The 24,177-nt window shown below is 41.1% G+C and overlaps 1 protein-coding gene across 1 annotated transcript in view; it reads left to right on the top strand.

The window, feature by feature from the left end:
• The first annotated feature begins 721 nt into the window (after positions 1-721).
• Positions 722-24,177, top strand: part of LOC106594977 (steroidogenic acute regulatory protein, mitochondrial-like) — a 371,865-nt gene continuing 348,409 nt past the window's right edge. The window contains exons 1-4 of the mRNA XM_045687519.2: positions 722-785; positions 1,737-1,844; positions 2,093-2,232; positions 4,322-4,474. Coding sequence (XP_045543475.1) covers positions 722-785; positions 1,737-1,844; positions 2,093-2,232; positions 4,322-4,474 — 465 coding nt within the window. The remainder of the gene's footprint in view (positions 786-1,736; positions 1,845-2,092; positions 2,233-4,321; positions 4,475-24,177) is intronic.

Below are 24,177 nucleotides of genomic sequence, written 5' to 3'. Positions count from 1 at the left end.
TTTGTTCTTATTAACTGGCTTGCCTAGTTAAATAACAATATGTCTGTGTATGGCCAGTATATGAATAGAATTTACTTGTTATATAGGATGAACCTTCACTAGAATACAGGCCATCCTATATGTAGACTCGTCATTCTGCAGTAGTTATATAGGATGAACCTTCACTAGAGTACAGGCCATCCTATATGTAGACTTGTCATTCTGCAGTAGTTATATAGGATGAACCTTCACTAGAATACAGGCCGTCCTATAAGTAGACTTGTCATTCTGCAGTAGTTATATAGGATGAACCTTCACTAGAGTACAGGCCATCCTATATGTAGACTTGTCATTCTGCAGTAGTTATATAGGATGAACCTTCACTAGAGTACAGGCCGTCCTATAAGTAGACTTGTCATTCTGCAGTAGTTATATAGGATGAACCTTCACTAGAATACAGGCCATCCTATATGTAGACGTGTCATTCTGATAATGGTTGTGGATTATTATTGTATACATGGATCCTCATGATTTATTCTCTCCTTTTTAGAAGCACACATAAAATACCTCTATTGGAAGCAGCTGTGTGTGTGTCTCTCTAACAGCAACCTTGGGGCCAGAATTCAGTTTACAATCCTATCCTCTAACCCATCCCCTTATCTCCTTTCTTGTCCTTCAGAGGTCCTATAAAGCCTGGAGCCTGGCACACTCAAGCTGCCGTCGCTGTCACCAACATTACAGTATGCTGCCTGCCATGGTGAAGCTCTGCTGTGGAATCTCCTACCCTCACCTCAGGACCATGGCAGGTAAAAACATACAACTATATAATCTTGGTTATGTTCTAAGTGGCTCCCTATTCCCTATATAGTGCATTATTTTTGACCAGGGCACTACAGGGGGCCATTTTGGATGCAGGCCTGAAGAGATGCATACATTTTCTCTCATTCCATAGATTGTAGGATTACGGTGTCTTGCACACTGCACATAGCCTGGTCCCAGATCAGTTAGTGCTGCCTTGCCAATTCCCTCCTATGGTCATTGCAAGAAAGCACAAACAGATCTGGGACCAGCCAGTGCACGTTCATCTGGATGGAGTTATCTATTGTTGCTGTTAATGGCGTCTTGGCTGTGACTAGTAGTAGTCTTAGTTTGTGGAGAGAAATCCTGAGAAGTCCTCATCAAAGTGTACAACACTTTGACTTGCAGAATGTATCAAATGCAGCCTGAGCGGCAGTCTGTGTCATGCTAAACATGTTTGGCTTGATAATGAGCAATGGAGTTGACAAGAGAGCAAACCGATCTGGGACCAGGTTATAGTAGGAGACAACAGATCTGGGACCAGGTTATAGTACGAGACAACAGATCTGGGACCAGGCTATAGTACGATTCAACAGATCTGGGACCAGGCTATAGAAGGAGACAACAGATCTGGGACCAGGCTATAGAAGGAGACAACAGATCTGGGACCAGGCTATAGAAGGAGACAACAGATCTGGGACCAGGTTATAGTAGGAGACAACAGATCTGGGACCAGGCTATAGAAGGAGACAACAGATCTGAGACCAGGCTATAGAAGGAGACAACAGATCTGGGACCAGGTTATAGTAGGAGACAACAGATCTGGGACCATTCTATAGAAGGAGACAACAGATCTGGGACCAGGTTATAGTAGGAGACAACAGATCTGGGACCAGGCTATATGAAATGTGCTCTACAAATGAAAGCTGACTGTTGTTATTATTGTCATCCTACGACAGGACTGCAACGGCGAGCTATCGCAGCGATCGGCCAGGAGCTAGCTCACATGCAGAGGAATGGGCAGACCCAACTACCAACATGGACCAGCCATATGGGTTGGCAGACTGGCACCGCTCAGCATCAACACAGTGGTAAGCCTGACGATGATACACAAATTGCACACATTTTCAATTACATTATTATTTTACACAGAGCACAAACTTCCCTTATTTTAGTTATAATTACATATTTTACTATTTTACTTTTCACTATAACTTGTACTGACCATTGAATATTAAACAGCTTCAAATAGAACTGAATAAAGTGAGTGCTGCTGTGAGGGCCCTTTTCATGTGTGTATGTAAACTTGTGACAGAGAGCTCCAGAAGAGAGGTAGTCAACCCAGTCCCGTTGAAAGAGGAGGAGCTGCTGTACATAAGACGTGGGCACGAGGCGCTGACCAAGGCTCTGGACATTGTTGAGGATAAGAACGGATGGAAAACAGAACTCACAGAGGTAGTGCATCATCCATACATCCATACATCATCGTTGATTAAAGAGGCAATCCGGGATTTGTATATAGATTTTTGTCAAACCATCATGTATTTCCCCTTTAAAATATGTTGCTCCATGTGTTCATGCATATCTTTTCAATCTCCAAAAAAAAGCTATTGCTATGGAAACCTTGTACTGATGCCAAACCACCAAACTGTCAAGGATATCCTGTCTTCAAAACCCTTCAAATATAATTGACATGGGCACTTTGTGCTGCATACTGTTGCCACAATTTCTAACTTTCTAACATTTTACATTTTAGTCAATTAGCAGACGTTCTTAATCCAAAGCAATTTACAGCCTGTGCATTCAATTTAGTTAAGTAGGGAACTTTTTGCCTTGTAGGAGAAAAATGCACTTTCCATAATCTCAGAACCCAGAACCAAATGTGTTATTAGTTATTTAATAAGGAACCCAGTAGCTGTTCCAAATGCAGCAGTTACTCTTCTACTTTCTGAAACGGTGTGTTGTAAAGCTGCATACTAATGCCACATATCCAAACTTTCACTTTCCGTTACTTTGACATTTAGGAAAACTTCATCTAAATAGCTATAACCATGGAAACCTTGTACCGGTAATATGCATATCAAATCAAATCGAAATTGTATTGGTCACATATACACATATTTAGCAGATGTTATTGCGGGTGTAGCGAAATGCTTGTGTTTCTAGCTCCAACAGTGCAGTAATATCTAACAATTCACAACAATACACACAAATCTAAAGGTAAAAGAATGGAATTAAGAAACATATAAATATTAGGATGAACAACGTCGGAGTGGCATAGACTAAAATACAGTAGAATAGCATACAGTATATACATATGAGATTTAACATTTTATTTGATAAAGCAAAAATATGTAAACATTATTAAAAGTCACTATTGTTCCATTATTAAAGTGGCCAGGCTTACATAATGGGGTGGAAGCAGCCTAGTGATGGCTGTTTAACAGTCTGATGGCCTTGAGATAGAAGCTGTTTTTCAGTCTCTTGGTCCCAGCTTTGATGCACCTGTACTGACCTTGCCTTCTGGATGATAATGGGGTGAACAGGCAGTGGCTTGGCTGGTTATTGTCCTTGATGATCTTTTTGGCCTTCCTGTGATGTCAGATGCTGTAGGTGCCCTGGAGGGCAGGTAGTTTGCCCCCGGTGATGCATTGGGCAGACTGCACCATCCTCTGGAGAGCCCTGCGGCTGAGAGCCATGCAGTTGCCGTATCAGGCTGTGATACAGCCCGACAGGATGCTCTCAATTGTGCATCTATAGAAGTTTGTGAGGGTTTTAGGTGCCAAGCCAAATTTCAGATCATCAGTGATGTGTATGTCGAGGAACTTGAAGCTTTACACCTGCTCCACTGCGATACCGTCGATGTGGATAGGGGCGTGCTCCCTCTGCTGTTTCCTGAAGTCCACGATCAGCTCCTTTGTTTTGTCGACATTGAGAGAGAGGTTATTTTCCTGGCACCACACTCGCAGGGCCCTCACCTCCCCCCAGTAGGCTGTCTTGTCATTATTGGTAATCAGGCCTACTACTGTTGTGTCATCTGCAAACTCGATGACTGAGTTGCAGCCATTTGTGGCCACGCAGTCATGGGTGAACAGGGAGTAGAGGAGGGGGCTGAGCACGCACCCTTGTGTTGAGGATCAGCGAAGTGAAAGTGTTGTTCCTACCTTCACTACCTGGAAGTCCAGGACCCAGTTGCACAGGGCGGGGCTAAAGTCAATGAAAAGCAGTCTTTGGTAGTGGGCCGCGTGGGTGGCACTGTGTTAACCTCAAAGCGGGCAAAGAAGGTGTTTAGCTTGACCGGAAGCAAGCGACGTGGCTGGTTGTCCCTTTGTAGATGCCACACTACCAAAACGTTGTAACTCGAGTAGAGAAATGTTCTGTAATCTCAAGACCAAATGAAGTAGAAAGACTATCACAAGAGAACGTACAGTAACTGTGTTCTATAGAAAATCAGGACATCATTAGAAACCTTCTTGAAACTGTGTTGTTAAAGGAAATCATAAGGATGCCACATTACAACATTTCCTGTAAATGTCTGTCGTAGGAGAATGGGGATGTGATCTACAGTAAAGTGTCTGGGGACAGGAAAGTCTTCAGACTGGAGACTGTGTTAGACGCCACCCCAGAAGAGATACATCACATCCTGTGGAAGGTGGAGGAGATGCACCAGTGGAACCCAAGCATCAAAAACATCAAGGTAAATGGTCCATCATAGTAGGGTAGTTGTTGGTCAATGTGTAATCTTAACACCTCCCCCTTAGGAAATCATTGATCTTCTGTTCTCCTTGGTCTCCATCTATTATGGCATCCTTTAGATTGTTATTCTACATATACACATGTGTTATTATCCAACTGGAATACTATTTATCTGCTAAGTATGTGTATTATGGTCTGTAAACTGGGACATATTTGTAATAAGGTGTTTCTAAAACTATTATTAATGCCATTATTATAATAACTATTATTATTATTTTATTTGTATTACTTTGTTTATTTATTTATTTTTCCTTTTTTATCTGTGATTTTAGGGGTGGGGGGACCGGGAGGCATTAGGAAGGGTGGGAAACAGGAAGGGGGTCGGGGATCAATAGGGAATGTTCTGAAGGATTAGGGGTAAACAAATAAATAAAAAAGCAACGTGACTGTGCAAATTATTTAAAAAAATATATTATGAATAAAAGAAAACAACATCAAGATAAGCACTCATCTAAGCTGACATATGGAATTGTTTTACGATGGGCACACTATGGATCATTCAGCTTTTTTATTTTGAATTTTAGGACCCCTTTAGGTGTAAAAAAATATATAAGAAAATGATTTGAGAAAATACTGAATTTGGCCTTTGCTACTATAAGCACATCGATGGTACTGACTTCAGACGAGTCCCCTGACATTTGTGGGGGTCATAGAGCGTTCCGACGCTACAGCCATTTTCTTGAGAAGACCGATTTTGTGGGGTTGTCTCATGGTTTGACAAACACCGCTCTAGCTCTGCCACCTTCCACCGCAGACGCGGAAGTGCGATATTGGCGGATGCGGTGGATTGAGACGCATTCCATACAAAAAAACAGATACCATATCTCTATCTTAAACTGGAGATTATGATGGGGAATTGTTTATTGTGTTACTTAGATTGACATACCGGTGTGTCAATCGACTATAGGGGTTTAAATAATTCAGTAATCACTTGATAAAAATTAGGTAAGCATAAAACAGTCAACAACTTCAGGACTACAGACCCCCCGGAAATTGTCAGTCTGCCTTCTAGTTGCGAAAGTAAGAACTGCAGAAAATGCACGGTCAAATAGGAGAATAATATATATTTTTATAGATGCATACTGAAACAAGAAACGTGACACAGTGTGTAAATGATAACACATCAGTGCAGGAAATGAATACATTGATTAAAATACTGGAAGTGAATGCTGGAATTAAACAATTAACAATGCAAATGAGCAAAAGCTGTATGCATTAAGGAAATAAACACCTGGCTCAAATAGAAGCCTGTCTCTAATAAGGGCCTGATGTGTTCAGTGAATTAAGCAAATAACCACCCGGGCTATGAATTGAAGTTTTATGGTAGACATGGACCACAGTGTCAACAGTCGATAGTTTTATGGTAGACGTGGACCACACAGTGTCAATAGTCGATAGTGTCGATAGTTTTATGGTAGACGTGGACCATACAGTGTCAATAGTCGATAGTTTTATGGTGGACGTGGACCACACAGTGTCAATAGTCGATAGTTTTATGGTAGACGTGGACCACACAGTGTCAATAGTCGATAGTTGTATGGTAGACGTGGACCACACAGTGTCAATAGTCGATAGTTTTATGGTAGACGTGGACCACACACTGTCAATAGTCGATAGTTTTATGGTAGACGTGGACCACAGTGTCAATAATCAATAGTGTCGATAGTTTTACGGTAGACGTGGACCATACAGTGTCAATAGTCGATAGTTGTATGGTAGATGTGGACCACACAGTGTCAATAGTCGATAGTTTTATGGTAGACGTGGACCATACAGTGTCAATAGTCGATAGTTTTATGGTAGACGTGGACCATACAGTGTCAATAGTCGATAGTATCGATAGTTTTACGGTAGACGTGGACAACACAGTGTCAATAGTCAATAGTTTTATGGTAGACGTGGACCACACACTGTCAATAGTCGACAGTTTTATGGTAGACGTGGACCATACAGTGTCAATAGTCGATAGTTTTATGGTAGACGTGGACCAAACAGTGTCAATAGTCGATAGTTTAATGGTAGACGTGGACCATACAGTGTCAATAGTCGATAGTTTTATGGTAGACGTGGACCACACAGTGTCAATAGTCGATAGTGTCGATAGTTTTTCGGTAGACATGGACCATACAGTGTCAATAGTCGATAGTTTTATGGTAGACGTGGACCATACAGTGTCAATAGTCAATAGTTTTATGGTAGACGTGGACCATACAGTGTCAATAGTCGATAGTTTTATGGTAGACGTGGACCACACAGTGTCGATAGTCGATAGTGTCAATAGTTTTATGGTAGACGTGGACCATACAGTGTCAATAGTCGATAGTTTTATGGTAGACGTGGACCATACAGTGTCAATAGTCGATAGTTTTATGGTAGACGTGGACAATACAGTGTCAAAAGTCGATAGTTTTATGGTAGACGTGGACCATACAGTGTCAATAGTCGATAGTTTTTTGGTAGACGTGGACCATACAGTGTCAATAGTCGATAGTGTCGATAGTTTTATGGTAGACGTGGACCACACAGTGTCAATAGTCGATAGTTTTATGGTAGACGTGGACCACACACTGTCAATAGTCGATAGTTTTATGGTAGACGTGGACCATACAGTGTCAATAGTCGATAGTGTCGATAGTTTTATGGTAGACGTGGACCATACAGTGTCAATAGTCGATAGTTTTATGGTAGACGTGGACCACACAGTGTCAATAGACGATAGTGTCGATAGTTTTATGGTAGACGTGGACCACACAGTGTCAATAGTCGATAGTTTTATGGTAGACGTGGACCACACAGTGTCAATAGTCAATAGTGTTATGGTAGGCGTGGACCACACAGTGTCGATAGTCGATAGTTTTATGGTAGACGTGGACCATACAGTGTCGATAGTCGATAGTTTTATGGTAGACGTGGACCAAACAGTGTCAATAGTCGATAGTTTTATGGTAGACGTGGATCACAGAGTGTCAATAGTCAATAGTGTTATGGTAGGCGTGGACCACACAGTGTCAATAGTCGATAGTGTCGATAGTCAATAGTGTCGATAGTTTTATGGTAGACGTGGACCACACAGTGTCAATAGTCGATAGTTTTACGGTAGACGTGGACCATACAGTGTCAATAGTCAATAGCTTTATGGTAGGCTTGGACCACACAGTGTCGATAGTCGATAGTGTCGATAGTTTTATGGTAGACGTGGACCACACAGTGTCAATAGTCGATAGTTTTATGGTAGACGTGGACCACACAGTGTCAATAGTCGATAGTTTTATGGTAGACATGGACCATACAGTGTCAATAGTCGATAGTTTTATGGTAGACGTGGACCACACAGTGTCAATAGTCGATAGTTTTATGGTAGACGTGGACCATACACTGTCAATAGTCGATAGTTTTATGGTAGACGTGGACCACACAGTGTCAATAGTCGATAGTGTCGATAGTTTTATGGTAGACGTGTACCACACAGTGTCAATAGTCGATAGTGTCTAAAGTTTTACGGTAGACGTGGACCACACAGTGTCAATAGTCGATAGTTTTATGGTAGACGTGGACCATACAGTGTCAAAAGTCGATAGTTTTATGGTAGACGTGGACCATACAGTGTCAATAGTCGATAGTTTTATGGTAGACGTGGACCATACAGTGTCAATAGTCGATAGTTTTATGGTAGACGTTGACCATACAGTGTCAATAGTCGATAGTGTCGATAGTTTCATGGTAGACGTGGACCACACAGTGTCAAAAGTCGATAGTTTTACGGTAGACGTGGACCATACAGTGTCAATAGTCGATAGTATAAATTTTTTTATGGTAGACGTGGACCATACAGTGTCAAAAGTCGATAGTTTTATGGTAGACGAAGACCATACAGTGTCAATAGTCGATAGTTTTATGGTAGACGTGGACCATACAGTGTCAATAGTTGATAGTGTCGCTAGTTTTATGGTAGACGTGGACCACACAGTGTCAACAGTCGATAGTTTTATGGTAGACGTGGACCACACACTGTCAATAGTCAATAGTTTTATGGTAGACGTGGACCACACAGTGTCAATAGTCGATAGTGTCTAAAGTTTTACGGTAGACGTGGACCACACAGTGTCAATAGTCGATAGTTTTATGGTAGACGTGGACCATACAGTGTCAAAAGTCGATAGTTTTATGGTATACGTGGACCATACAGTGTCAAAAGTCGATAGTTTTATGGTAGACGTGGACCATACAGTGTCAATAGTCGATAGTTTTATGGTAGACGTGGACCATACAGTGTCAATAGTCGATAGTTTTATGGTAGACGTTGACCATACAGTGTCAATAGTCGATAGTGTCGATAGTTTTATGGTAGACGTGGACCACACAGTGTCAAAAGTCGATAGTTTTATGGTAGACGTGGACCATACAGTGTCAATAGTCGATAGTATCAATAGTTTTATGGTAGACGTGGACCATACAGTGTCAAAAGTCGATAGTTTTATGGTAGACGAAGACCATACAGTGTCAATAGTCGATAGTTTTATGGTAGACGTGGACCATACAGTGTCAATAGTCGATAGTGTCGATAGTTTTATGGTAGACGTGGACCACACAGTGTCAACAGTCGATAGTTTTATGGTAGACGTGGACCACACACTGTCAATAGTCGATAGTTTTATGGTAGACGTGGACCATACAGTGTCAATAGTCGATAGTTTTATGGTAGACGTGGACCATACAGTGTCAATAGTCGATAGTTTTATGGTAGACGTGGACCATACGGTGTCAATAGTCGATAGTGTCGATAGTTTTACGGTAGACGTGGACCACACAGTGTCAATAGTCGATAGTTTTATGGTAGACGTGGACCACACAGTGTCAATAGTCAATAGTTTTATGGTAGACGTGGAACACACAGTGTCAATAGTCGATAGTGTTGATAGTTTTACGGTAGACGTGGACAACACAGTGTTGATAGTCGATAGTATCGATAGTTTTACGGTAGACGTGGACCACACACTGTCAATAGTCGATAGTTTTATGGTAGACGTGGACCACACAGTGTCAATAGTCGATAGTGTCGATAGTTTTACGGTAGACATGGACCATACAGTGTCAATAGTCGATAGTTTTATGGTAGACGTGGACCATACAGTGTCAATAGTTGATAGTTTTATGGTAGACGTGGACCATACAGTGTCAAAGTCGATAGTTTTATGGTAGACGTGGACCATACAGTGTCAATAGTCGATAGTTTTATGGTAGACGTGGACCATACAGTGTCAATAGTCGATAGTTTTATGGTAGACGTGGACCATACAGTGTCAATAGTCGATAGTTTTATGGTAGACGTGGACCATACAGTGTCAATAGTCAATAGTTTTATGGTAGAAGTGGACCACACAGTGTCAATAGTCGATAGTATCAATAGTTTTATGGTAGACGTGGACCATACAGTGTAAATAGTCGATAGTATCAATAGTTTTATGGTAGACGTGGACCATACAGTGTCAAAAGTCGATAGTTTTATGGTAGACGTGGACCATACAGTGTCAATAGTCGATATTTTTATGGTAGACGTGGACCATACAGTGTCAAAAGTCGATAGTGTCGATAGTTTTATGGTAGACGTGGACCACACAGTGTCAATAGTCGATAGTTTAATGGTAGACGTGGACCACACACTGTCAATAGTCGATAGTTTAATGGTAGACGTGGACCACACAGTGTCAATAGTCGATAGTTTTATGGTAGACGTTTACCATACAGTGTCAATAGTCGATAGTGTCGATAGTTTTATGGTAGACGTGGACCACACAGTGTCAATAGTCGATAGTTTTATGGTAGACGTGGACCACACAATGTCAATAGTCGATAGTTTTATGGTAGACGTGGACCATACAGTGTCAATAGTCGATAGTTTTATGGTAGACGTGGACCATACAGTGTCAATAGTCGATAGTTTTATGGTAGACGTGGACCATACAGTGTCAATAGTCAATAGTTTTATGGTAGACGTGGACCACACAGTGTCAATAGTCGATAGTCTCAATAGTTTTATGGTAGACGTGGACCATACAGTGTCAAAAGTCGATAGTTTTATGGTAGACGTGGACCATACAGTGTCAATAGTCAATAGTTTTATGGTAGACGTGGACAGCACAGTGTCAATAGTCGATAGTATCAATAGTTTTATGGTAGACGTGGACCATACAGTGTCAAAAGTCGATAGTTTTATGGTAGACGTGGACCATACAGTGTCAATAGTCGATATTTTTATGGTAGACGTGGACCATACAGTGTCAAAAGTCGATAGTGTCGATAGTTTTATGGTAGACGTGGACCACACAGTGTCAATAGTCGATAGTTTTATGGTAGACGTAAACCACACACTGTCAATAGTCGATAGTTTTATGGTAGACGTGGACCATACAGTGTCAATAGTCGATAGTTTTATGGTAGACGTGGACCATACAGTGTCAATAGTCGATAGTTTTACGGTAGAAGTGGACCACACAGTGTCAATAGTCGATAGTTTAATGGTAGACGTGGACCACACAGTGTCAATAGTCGATAGTTTAATGGTAGACGTGGACCACACAGTGTCAATAGTCGATAGTGTTATGGTAGACGTGGACCATACAGTGTCAATAGTCGATAGTGTCGATAGTTTTATGGTAGACGTGGACCACACAGTGTCAATAGTCGATAGTTTAATGGTAGACTTGGACCACACAGTGTCAATAGTCGATAGTTTTATGGTAGACGTGGACCATACAGTGTCAATAGTCGATAGTTTTATGGTAGACGTGGACCATACAGTGTCAATAGTCAATAGTTTTATGGTAGACGTGGACCACACAGTGTCAATAGTCGATAGTATCAATAGTTTTATGGTAGACGTGGACCATACAGTGTCAAAAGTCGATAGTTTTATGGTAGACGTGGACCATACAGTGTCAATAGTCATTAGTTTTATGGTAGACGTGGACAGCACAGTGTCAATAGTCGATAGTATCAATAGTTTTATGGTAGACGTGGACCATACAGTGTCAATAGTCGATAGTTTTATGGTAGACGTGGACCATACAGTGTCAATAGTCGATAGTGTCGATAGTTTTATGGTAGACGTGTACCACACAGTGTCAATAGTCGATAGTGTCGATAGTTTTACGGTAGACGTGGACCACACAGTGTCAATAGTCGATAGTTTTATGGTAGACGTGGACCATACAGTGTCAAAAGTCGATAGTTTTATGGTAGACGTGGACCATACAGTGTCAAAAGTCGATAGTTTTATGGTAGACGTGGACCATACAGTGTCAATAGTCGATAGTTTTATGGTAGACGTGGACCATACAGTGTCAATAGTCGATAGTGTCGTGTATGGTAGACGTTGACCATACAGTGTCAATAGTCGATAGTGTCGATAGTTTTATGGTAGACGTGGACCACACAGTGTCAAAAGTCGATAGTTTTATGGTAGACGTGGACCATACAGTGTCAATAGTCGATAGTATCAATAGTTTTATGGTAGACGTGGACCATACAGTGTCAAAAGTCGATAGTTTTATGGTAGACGAGGACCATACAGTGTCAATAGTCGATAGTTTTATGGTAGACGTGGACCATACAGTGTCAATAGTCGATAGTGTCGATAGTTTTATGGTAGACGTGGACCACACAGTGTCAACAGTCGATAGTTTTATGGTAGACGTGGACCACACAGTGTCAATAGTCGATAGTTCTGTATGGTAGACGTGGACCATACTGTGTCAATAGTCGATAGTTTTATGGTAGACGTGGACCATACAGTGTCAATAGTCGATAGTTTTATGGTAGACGTGGACCATCACGGTGTCAATAGTCGATAGTGTCGATAGTTTTACGGTAGACGTGGACCACACAGTGTCAATAGTCGATAGTTTTATGGTAGACGTGGACCACACAGTGTCAATAGTCAATAGTTTTATGGTAGACGTGGACCACACAGTGTCAATAGTCGATAGTGTCGATAGTTTTACGGTAGACGTGGACAACACAGTGTTGATAGTCGATAGTATCGATAGTTTTACGGTAGACGTGGACCACACACTGTCAATAGTCGATAGTTTTATGGTAGACGTGGACCACACAGTGTCAATAGTCGATAGTGTCGATAGTTTTACGGTAGACGTGGACCATACAGTGTCAATAGTCGATAGTTTTATGGTAGACGTGGACCATACAGTGTCAATAGTTGATAGTTTTATGGTAGACGTGGACCATACAGTGTCAAAAGTCGATAGTTTTATGGTAGACGTGGACCATACAGTGTCAATAGTCCATAGTTTTATGGTAGACGTGGACCATACAGTGTCAATAGTCGATAGTTTTATGGTAGACGTGGACCATACAGTGTCAATAGTCGATAGTTTTATGGTAGACGTGGACCATACAGTGTCAATAGTCAATAGTTTTATGGTAGAAGTGGACCACACAGTGTCAATAGTCGATAGTATCAATAGTTTTATGGTAGACGTGGACCATACAGTGTCAAAAGTCGATAGTTTTATGGTAGACGTGGACCATACAGTGTCAATAGTCGATAGTTTTATGGTAGACGTGGACCATACAGTGTCAATAGTCAATAGTGTTATGGTAGACGTGGACCACACAGTGTCAATAGTCGATAGTATCAATAGTTTTATGGTAGACGTGGACCATACAGTGTCAAAAGTCGACAGTTTTATGGTAGACGTGGACCATACAGTGTCAATAGTCGATATTTTTATGGTAGATGTGGACCATACAGTGTCAAAAGTCGATAGTGTCGATAGTTTTATGGTAGACGTGGACCACACAGTGTCAATAGTCGATAGTTTTATGGTAGACGTGGACCACACACTGTCAATAGTCGATAGTTTTATGGTAGACGTGGACCATACAGTGTCAATAGTCGATAGTTTTATGGTAGACGTGGACCATACAGTGTCAATAGTCGATAGTTTTACGGTAGAAGTGGACCACACAGTGTCAATAGTCGATAGTTTAATGGTAGACGTGGACCACACAGTGTCAATAGTCGATAGTTTAATGGTAGAAGGTGGACCACACAGTGTCAATAGTCGATAGTTTTATGGTAGACGTTTACCATACAGTGTCAATAGTCGATAGTGTCGATAGTTTTATGGTAGACGTGGACCACACAGTGTCAATAGTCGATAGTTTTATGGTAGACGTGGACCACACAGTGTCAATAGTCGATAGTTTTATGGTAGACGTGGACCACACAGTGTCAATAGTCGATAGTTTTATGGTAGACGTGGACCATACAGTGTCAATAGTCGATAGTTTTATGGTAGACGTGGACCATACAGTGTCAATAGTCGATAGTTTTATGGTAGACGTGGACCATACAGTGTCAATAGTCAATAGTTTTATGGTAGACGTGGACCACACAGTGTCAATAGTCGATATTCTCAATAGTTTTATGGTAGACGTGGACCATACAGTGTCAAAAGTCGATAGTTTTATGGTAGACGTGGACCATACAGTGTCAATAGTCAATAGTTTTATGGTAGACGTGGACAGCACAGTGTCAATAGTCGATAGTATCAATAGTTTTATGGTAGACGTGGACCATACAGTGTCAAAAGTCAATAGTTTTATGGTAGACGTGGACCATACAGTGTCAATAGTCGATATTTTTATGGTAGACGTGGACCATACAGTGTCAAAAGTCGATAGTGTCGATAGTTTTATGGTAGACGTGGACCACACAGTGTCAATAGTCGATAGTTTTATGGTAGACGTAAACCACACACTGTCAATAGTCGATAGTTTTATGGTAGACGTGGACCATACAGTGTCAATAGTCGATAGTTTTATGGTAGACGTGGACCATACAGTGTCAATAGTCGATAGTTTTACGGTAGAAGTGGACCACACAGTGTCAATAGTCGATAGTTTAATGGTAGACGTGGACCACACAGTGTCAATAGTCGATAGTTTAATGGTAGACGTGGACCACACAGTGTCAATAGTCGATAGTTTTATGGTAGACGTGGACCATACAGTGTCAATAGTCGATAGTGTCGATAGTTTTATGGTAGACGTGGACCACACAGTGTCAATAGTCGATAGTTTTATGGTAGACGTGGACCACACAGTGTCAATAGTCGATAGTTTTATGGTAGACGTGGACCACACAGTGTCAATAGTCGATAGTTTTATGGTAGACGTGGACCATACAGTGTCAATAGTCGATAGTTTTATGGTAGACGTGGACCATACAGTGTCAATAGTCGATAGTTTTATGGTAGACGTGGACCACACAGTGTCAATAGTCGATAGTATCAATAGTTTTATGGTAGACGTGGACCATACAGTGTCAAAAGTCGATAGTTTTATGGTAGAGGTGGACCATACAGTGTCAATAGTCAATAGTTTTATGGTAGACGTTGACAGCACAGTGTCAATAGTCGATAGTATCAATAGTTTTATGGTAGACGTGGACCATACAGTGTCAATAGTCGATAGTGTCGATAGTTTTATGGTAGAAGTGGACCACACAGTGTCAACAGTCGATAGTTTTATGCTAGACGTGGACCACACACTGTCAATAGTCGATAGTTTTATGGTAGACGTGGACCATACAGTGTCAATAGTCGATAGTTTTATGGTAGACGTGGACCATACAGTGTCAATAGTCGATAGTTTTATGGTAGACGTGGACCATACGGTGTCAATAGTCGATAGTGTCGATAGTTTTACGGTAGACGTGGACCACACAGTGTCAATAGTCGATAGTTTTATGGTAGACGTGGACCACACAGTGTCAATAGTCAATAGTTTTATGGTAGACGTCTACCACACAGTTTTCAATAGTCGATAGTGTCGATAGTTTTACGGTAGACGTGGACAACACAGTGTTGATAGTCGATAGTATCGATAGTTTTACGGTAGACGTGGACCACACACTGCCAATAGTCGATAGTTTTATGGTAGACGTGGACCACACAGTGTCAATAGTCGATAGTGTCGATAGTTTTACGGTAGACATGGACCATACAGTGTCAATAGTCGATAGTTTTATGGTAGACGTGGACCACACAGTGTCAAAAGTCGATAGTTTTATGGTAGACGTGGACCATACAGTGTCAATAGTCGATAGTATCAATAGTTTTATGGTAGACGTGGACCATACAGTGTCAAAAGTCGATAGTTTTATGGTAGACGAAGACCATACAGTGTCAATAGTCGATAGTTTTATGGTAGACGTGGACCATACAGTGTCAATAGTCGATAGTGTCGATAGTTTTATGGTAGACGTTGACCACACAGTGTCAACAGTCGATAGTTTTATGGTAGACGTGGACCACACACTGTCAATAGTCGATAGTTTTATGGTAGACGTGGACCATACAGTGTCAATAGTCGATAGTTTTATGGTAGACGTGGACCATACAGTGTCAATAGTCGATAGTTTTATGGTAGACGTGGACCATACGGTGTCAATAGTCGATAGTGTCGATAGTTTTACGGTAGACGTGGACCACACAGTGTCAATAGTCGATAGTTTTATGGTAGACGTGGACCACACAGTGTCAATAGTCAATAGTTTTATGGTAGACGTGGAACACACAGTGTCAATAGTCGATAGTGTCGATAGTTTTACGGTAGACGTGGACAACACAGTGTTGATAGTCGATAGTATCGATAGTTTTACGGTAGACGTGGACCACACACTGTCAATAGTCGATAGTTTTATGGTAGACGTGGACCACACAGTGTCAATAGTCGATAGTGTCGATAGTTTTACGGTAGACATGGACCATACAGTGTCAATAGTCGATAGTTTTATGGTAGACGTGGACCATACAGTGTCAATAGTTGATAGTTTTATGGTAGACGTGGACCATACAGTGTCAAAAGTCGATAGTTTTATGGTAGACGTGGACCATACAGTGTCAATAGTCGATAGTTTTATGGTAGACGTGGACAATACAGTGTCAATAGTCGATAGTTTTATGGTAGACGTGGACCATACAGTGTCAATAGTCGATAGTTTTATGGTAGACGTGGACCATACAGTGTCAATAGTCAATAGTTTTATGGTAGAAGTGGACCACACAGTGTCAATAGTCGATAGTATCAATAGTTTTATGGTAGACGTGGACCATACAGTGTCAAAAGTCGATAGTTTTATGGTAGACGTGGACCATACAGTGTCAATAGTCGATAGTTTTATGGTAGACATGGACAATACAGTGTCAATAGTCAATAGTGTTATGGTAGACGTGGACCACACAGTGTCAATAGTCGATAGTATCAATAGTTTTATGGTAGACGTGGACCATACAGTGTCAAAAGTCGATAGTTTTATGGTAGACGTGGACCATACAGTGTCAATAGTCAATATTTTTATGGTAGACGTGGACCATACAGTGTCAAAAGTCGATAGTGTCGATAGTTTTATGGTAGACGTGGACCACACAGTGTCAATAGTCGATAGTTTTATGGTAGACGTGGACCACACACTGTCAATAGTCGATATTTTTTTGGTAGACGTGGACCATACAGTGTCAATAGTCGATAGTTTTATGGTAGACGTGGACCATACAGTGTCAATAGTCGATAGTTTTACGGTAGAAGTGGACCACACAGTGTCAATAGTCGATAGTTTAATGGTAGACGTGGACCACACAGTGTCAATAGTCGATAGTTTAATGGTAGACGTGGACCACACAGTGTCAATAGTCGATAGTTTTATGGTAGACGTTTACCATACAGTGTCAATAGTCGATAGTGTCGATAGTTTTATGGTAGACGTGGACCACACAGTGTCAATAGTCGATAGTTTTATGGTAGACGTGGACCACACAGTGTCAATAGTCGATAGTTTTATGGTAGACGTGGACCACACAGTGTCAATAGTCGATAGTTTTATGGTAGACGTGGACCATACAGTGTCAATAGTCGATAGTTTTATGGTAGACGTGGACCATACAGTGTCAATAGTCGATAGTTTTATGGTAGACGTGGACCATACAGTGTCAATAGTCAATAGTTTTATGGTAGACGTGGACCACACAGTGTCAATAGTCGATAGTCTCAATAGTTTTATGGTAGACGTGGACCATACAGTGTCAAAAGCTGATAGTTTTATGGTAGACGTGGACCACACAGTGTCAAAAGTCGATAGTTTTATGGTAGACGTGGACCATACAGTGTCAATAGTCGATATTTTTATGGTAGACGTGGACCATACAGTGTCAAAAGTCGATAGTGTCGATAGTTTTATGGTAGACGTGGACCACACAGTGTCAATAGTCGATAGTTTTATGGTAGACGTAAACCACACACTGTCAATAGTCGATAGTTTTATAGTAGACGTGGACCATACAGTGTCAATAGTCGATAGTTTTATGGTAGACGTGGACCATACATTGTCAATAGTCGATAGTTTTACGGTAGAAGTGGACCACACAGTGTCAATAGTCGATAGTTTAATGGTAGACGTGGACCACACAGTGTCAATAGTCGATAGTTTAATGGTAGACGTGGACCACACAGTGTCAATAGTCGATAGTTTTATGGTAGACGTGGACCATACAGTGTCAATAGTTGATAGTGTCGATAGTTTTATGGTAGACGTGGACCACACAGTGTCAATAGTCGATAGTTTTATGGTAGACGTGGACCACACAGTGTCAATAGTCGATAGTTTTATGGTAGACGTGGACCACACAGTGTCAATAGTCGATAGTTTTATGGTAGACGTGGACCATACAGTGTCAATAGTCGATAGTTTTATGGTAGACGTGGACCATACAGTGTCAATAGTCGATAGTTTTATGGTAGACGTGGACCATACAGTGTCAATAGTCAATAGTTTTATGGTAGACGTGGACCACACAGTGTCAATAGTCGATAGTATCAATAATTTTATGGTAGACGTGGACCATACAGTGTCAAAAGTCGATAGTTTTATGGTAGACGTGGACCATACAGTGTCAATAGTCAATAGTTTTATGGTAGACGTGGACAGCACAGTGTCAATAGTCGATAGTATCAATAGTTTTATGGTAGACGTGGACCATACAGTGTCAATAGTCGATAGTGTCGATAGTTTTATGGTAGACGTGGACCACACAGTGTCAACAGTCGATAGTTTTATGGTAGACGTGGACCATACAGTGTCAAAAGTCGATAGTTTTATGGTAGACGTGGACCATACAGTGTCAATAGTCGATAGTTTTATGGTAGACGTGGACCATACAGTGTCAATAGTCGATAGTTTTATGGTAGACGTTGACCATACAGTGTCAATAGTCGATAGTGTCGATAGTTTCATGGTAGACGTGGACCACACAGTGTCAAAAGTCGATAGTTTTACGGTAGACGTGGACCATACAGTGTCAATAGTCGATAGTATAAATTTTTTTATGGTAGACGTGGACCATACAGTGTCAAAAGTCGATAGTTTTATGGTAGACGAAGACCATACAGTGTCAATAGTCGATAGTTTTATGGTAGACGTGGACCATACAGTGTCAATAGTTGATAGTGTCGATAGTTTTATGGTAGACGTGGACCACACAGTGTCAACAGTCGATAGTTTTATGGTAGACGTGGACCACACACTGTCAATAGTCAATAGTTTTATGGTAGACGTGGACCACACAGTGTCAATAGTCGATAGTGTCTAAAGTTTTACGGTAGACGTGGACCACACAGTGTCAATAGTCGATAGTTTTATGGTAGACGTGGACCATACAGTGTCAAAAGTCGATAGTTTTATGGTATACGTGGACCATACAGTGTCAAAAGTCGATAGTTTTATGGTAGACGTGGACCATACAGTGTCAATAGTCGATAGTTTTATGGTAGACGTGGACCATACAGTGTCAATAGTCGATAGTTTTATGGTAGACGTTGACCATACAGTGTCAATAGTCGATAGTGTCGATAGTTTTATGGTAGACGTGGACCACACAGTGTCAAAAGTCGATAGTTTTATGGTAGACGTGGACCATACAGTGTCAATAGTCGATAGTATCAATAGTTTTATGGTAGACGTGGACCATACAGTGTCAAAAGTCGATAGTTTTATGGTAGACGAAGACCATACAGTGTCAATAGTCGATAGTTTTATGGTAGACGTGGACCATACAGTGTCAATAGTCGATAGTGTCGATAGTTTTATGGTAGACGTGGACCACACAGTGTCAACAGTCGATAGTTTTATGGTAGACGTGGACCACACACTGTCAATAGTCGATAGTTTTATGGTAGACGTGGACCATACAGTGTCAATAGTCGATAGTTTTATGGTAGACGTGGACCATACAGTGTCAATAGTCGATAGTTTTATGGTAGACGTGGACCATACGGTGTCAATAGTCGATAGTGTCGATAGTTTTACGGTAGACGTGGACCACACAGTGTCAATAGTCGATAGTTTTATGGTAGACGTGGACCACACAGTGTCAATAGTCAATAGTTTTATGGTAGACGTGGAACACACAGTGTCAATAGTCGATAGTGTTGATAGTTTTACGGTAGACGTGGACAACACAGTGTTGATAGTCGATAGTATCGATAGTTTTACGGTAGACGTGGACCACACACTGTCAATAGTCGATAGTTTTATGGTAGACGTGGACCACACAGTGTCAATAGTCGATAGTGTCGATAGTTTTACGGTAGACATGGACCATACAGTGTCAATAGTCGATAGTTTTATGGTAGACGTGGACCATACAGTGTCAATAGTTGATAGTTTTATGGTAGACGTGGACCATACAGTGTCAAAAGTCGATAGTTTTATGGTAGACGTGGACCATACAGTGTCAATAGTCGATAGTTTTATGGTAGACGTGGACCATACAGTGTCAATAGTCGATAGTTTTATGGTAGACGTGGACCATACAGTGTCAATAGTCGATAGTTTTATGGTAGACGTGGACCATACAGTGTCAATAGTCAATAGTTTTATGGTAGAAGTGGACCACACAGTGTCAATAGTCGATAGTATCAATAGTTTTATGGTAGACGTGGACCATACAGTGTCAATAGTCGATAGTATCAATAGTTTTATGGTAGACGTGGACCATACAGTGTCAAAAGTCGATATTTTTATGGTAGACGTTGACCATACAGTGTCAATAGTCGATATTTTTATGGTAGACGTGGACCATACAGTGTCAAAAGTCGATAGTGTCGATAGTTTTATGGTAGACGTGGACCACACAGTGTCAATAGTCGATAGTTTTATGGTAGACGTGGACCACACACTGTCAATAGTCGATAGTTTTATGGTAGACGTGGACCATACAGTGTCAATAGTCGATAGTTTTATGGTAGACGTGGACCATACAGTGTCAATAGTCGATAGTTTTACGGTAGAAGTGGACCACACAGTGTCAATAGTCGATAGTTTAATGGTAGACGTGGACCACACAGTGTCAATAGTCGATAGTTTAATGGTAGACGTGGACCACACAGTGTCAATAGTCGATAGTTTTATGGTAGACGTTTACCATACAGTGTCAATAGTCGATAGTGTCGATAGTTTTATGGTAGACGTGGACCACACAGTGTCAATAGTCGATAGTTTTATGGTAGACGTGGACCACACAATGTCAATAGTCGATAGTTTTATGGTAGACGTGGACCATACAGTGTCAATATTCGATAGTTTTATGGTAGACGTGGACCATACAGTGTCAATAGTCGATAGTTTTATGGTAGACGTGGACCATACAGTGTCAATAGTCAATAGTTTTATGGTAGACGTGGACCACACAGTGTCAATAGTCGATAGTCTCAATAGTTTTATGGTAGACGTGGACCATACAGTGTCAAAAGTCGATAGTTTTATGGTAGACGTGGACCATACAGTGTCAATAGTCAATAGTTTTATGGTAGACGTGGACAGCACAGTGTCAATAGTCGATAGTATCAATAGTTTTATGGTAGACGTGGACCATACAGTGTCAAAAGTCGATAGTTTTATGGTAGACGTGGACCATACAGTGTCAATAGTCGATATTTTTATGGTAGACGTGGACCATACAGTGTCAAAAGTCGATAGTGTCGATAGTTTTATGGTAGACGTGGACCACACAGTGTCAATAGTCGATAGTTTTATGGTAGACGTAAACCACACACTGTCAATAGTCGATAGTTTTATGGTAGACGTGGACCATACAGTGTCAATAGTCGATAGTTTTATGGTAGACGTGGACCATACAGTGTCAATAGTCGATAGTTTTACGGTAGAAGTGGACCACACAGTGTCAATAGTCGATAGTTTAATGGTAGACGTGGACCACACAGTGTCAATAGTCGATAGTTTAATGGTAGACGTGGACCACACAGTGTCAATAGTCGATAGTGTTATGGTAGACGTGGACCATACAGTGTCAATAGTCGATAGTGTCGATAGTTTTATGGTAGACGTGGACCACACAGTGTCAATAGTCGATAGTTTAATGGTAGACTTGGACCACACAGTGTCAATAGTCGATAGTTTTATGGTAGACGTGGACCATACAGTGTCAATAGTCGATAGTTTTATGGTAGACGTGGACCATACAGTGTCAATAGTCAATAGTTTTATGGTAGACGTGGACCACACAGTGTCAATAGTCGATAGTATCAATAGTTTTATGGTAGACGTGGACCATACAGTGTCAAAAGTCGATAGTTTTATGGTAGACGTGGACCATACAGTGTCAATAGTCAATAGTTTTATGGTAGACGTGGACAGCACAGTGTCAATAGTCGATAGTATCAATAGTTTTATGGTAGACGTGGACCATACAGTGTCAATAGTCGATAGTTTTATGGTAGACGTGGACCATACAGTGTCAATAGTCGATAGTGTCGATAGTTTTATGGTAGACGTGTACCACACAGTGTCAATAGTCGATAGTGTCGATAGTTTTACGGTAGACGTGGACCACACAGTGTCAATAGTCGATAGTTTTATGGTAGACGTGGACCATACAGTGTCAAAAGTCGATAGTTTTATGGTAGACGTGGACCATACAGTGTCAAAAGTCGATAGTTTTATGGTAGACGTGGACCATACAGTGTCAATAGTCGATAGTTTTATGGTAGACGTGGACCATACAGTGTCAATAGTCGATAGTTTTATGGTAGACGTTGACCATACAGTGTCAATAGTCGATAGTGTCGATAGTTTTATGGTAGACGTGGACCACACAGTGTCAAAAGTCGATAGTTTTATGGTAGACGTGGACCATACAGTGTCAATAGTCGATAGTATCAATAGTTTTATGGTAGACGTGGACCATACAGTGTCAATAGTCGATAGTGTCGATAGTTTTATGGTAGACGTGGACCACACAGTGTCAACACTCGATAGTTTTATGGTAGACGTGGACCACACACTGTCAATAGTCGATAGTTTTATGGTAGACGTGGACCATACTGTGTCAATAGTCGATAGTTTTATGGTAGACGTGGACCATACAGTGTCAATAGTCGATAGTTTTATGGTAGACGTGGACCATACGGTGTCAATAGTCGATAGTGTCGATAGTTTTACGGTAGACGTGGACCACACAGTGTCAATAGTCGATAGTTTTATGGTAGACGTGGACCACACAGTGTCAATAGTCAATAGTTTTATGGTAGACGTGGAACACACAGTGTCAATAGTCGATAGTGTCGATAGTTTTACGGTAGACGTGGACAACACAGTGTTGATAGTCGATAGTATCGATAGTTTTACGGTAGACGTGGACCACACACTGTCAATAGTCGATAGTTTTATGGTAGACCTGGACCACACAGTGTCAATAGTCGATAGTGTCGATAGTTTTACGGTAGACATGGACCATACAGTGTCAATAGTCGATAGTTTTATGGTAGACGTGGACCATACAGTGTCAATAGTTGATAGTTTTATGGTAGACGTGGACCATACAGTGTCAAAAGTCGATAGTTTTATGGTAGACGTGGACCATACAGTGTCAATAGTCCATAGTTTTATGGTAGACGTGGACCATACAGTGTCAATAGTCGATAGTTTTATGGTAGAAGTGGACCACACAGTGTCAATAGTCGATAGTATCAATAGTTTTATGGTAGACGTGGACCATACAGTGTCAAAAGTCGATAGTTTTATGGTAGACGTGGACCATACAGTGTCAATAGTCGATAGTTTTATGGTAGACGTGGACCATACAGTGTCAATAGTCAATAGTGTTATGGTAGACGTGGACCACACAGTGTCAATAGTCGATAGTATCAATAGTTTTATGGTAGACGTGGACCATACAGTGTCAAAAGTCGACAGTTTTATGGTAGACGTGGACCATACAGTGTCAATAGTCGATATTTTTATGGTAGATGTGGACCATACAGTGTCAAAAGTCGATAGTGTCGATAGTTTTATGGTAGACGTGGACCACACAGTGTCAATAGTCGATAGTTTTATGGTAGACGTGGACCACACACTGTCAATAGTCGATAGTTTTATGGTAGACGTGGACCATACAGTGTCAATAGTCGATAGTTTTATGGTAGACGTGGACCATACAGTGTCAATAGTCGATAGTTTTACGGTAGAAGTGGACCACACAGTGTCAATAGTCGATAGTTTAATGGTAGACGTGGACCACACAGTGTCAATAGTCGATAGTTTAATGG

Source organism: Salmo salar, chromosome 01 (genome assembly GCF_965601325.2).
Source record: "Salmo salar chromosome 01, fSalSal1, whole genome shotgun sequence".
NCBI classification, from domain to species: Eukaryota; Metazoa; Chordata; class Actinopteri; order Salmoniformes; family Salmonidae; genus Salmo; species Salmo salar.
Note: the sequence above shows the minus strand (reverse complement) of the source record. Positions and strands in the feature narration are given on the sequence as shown.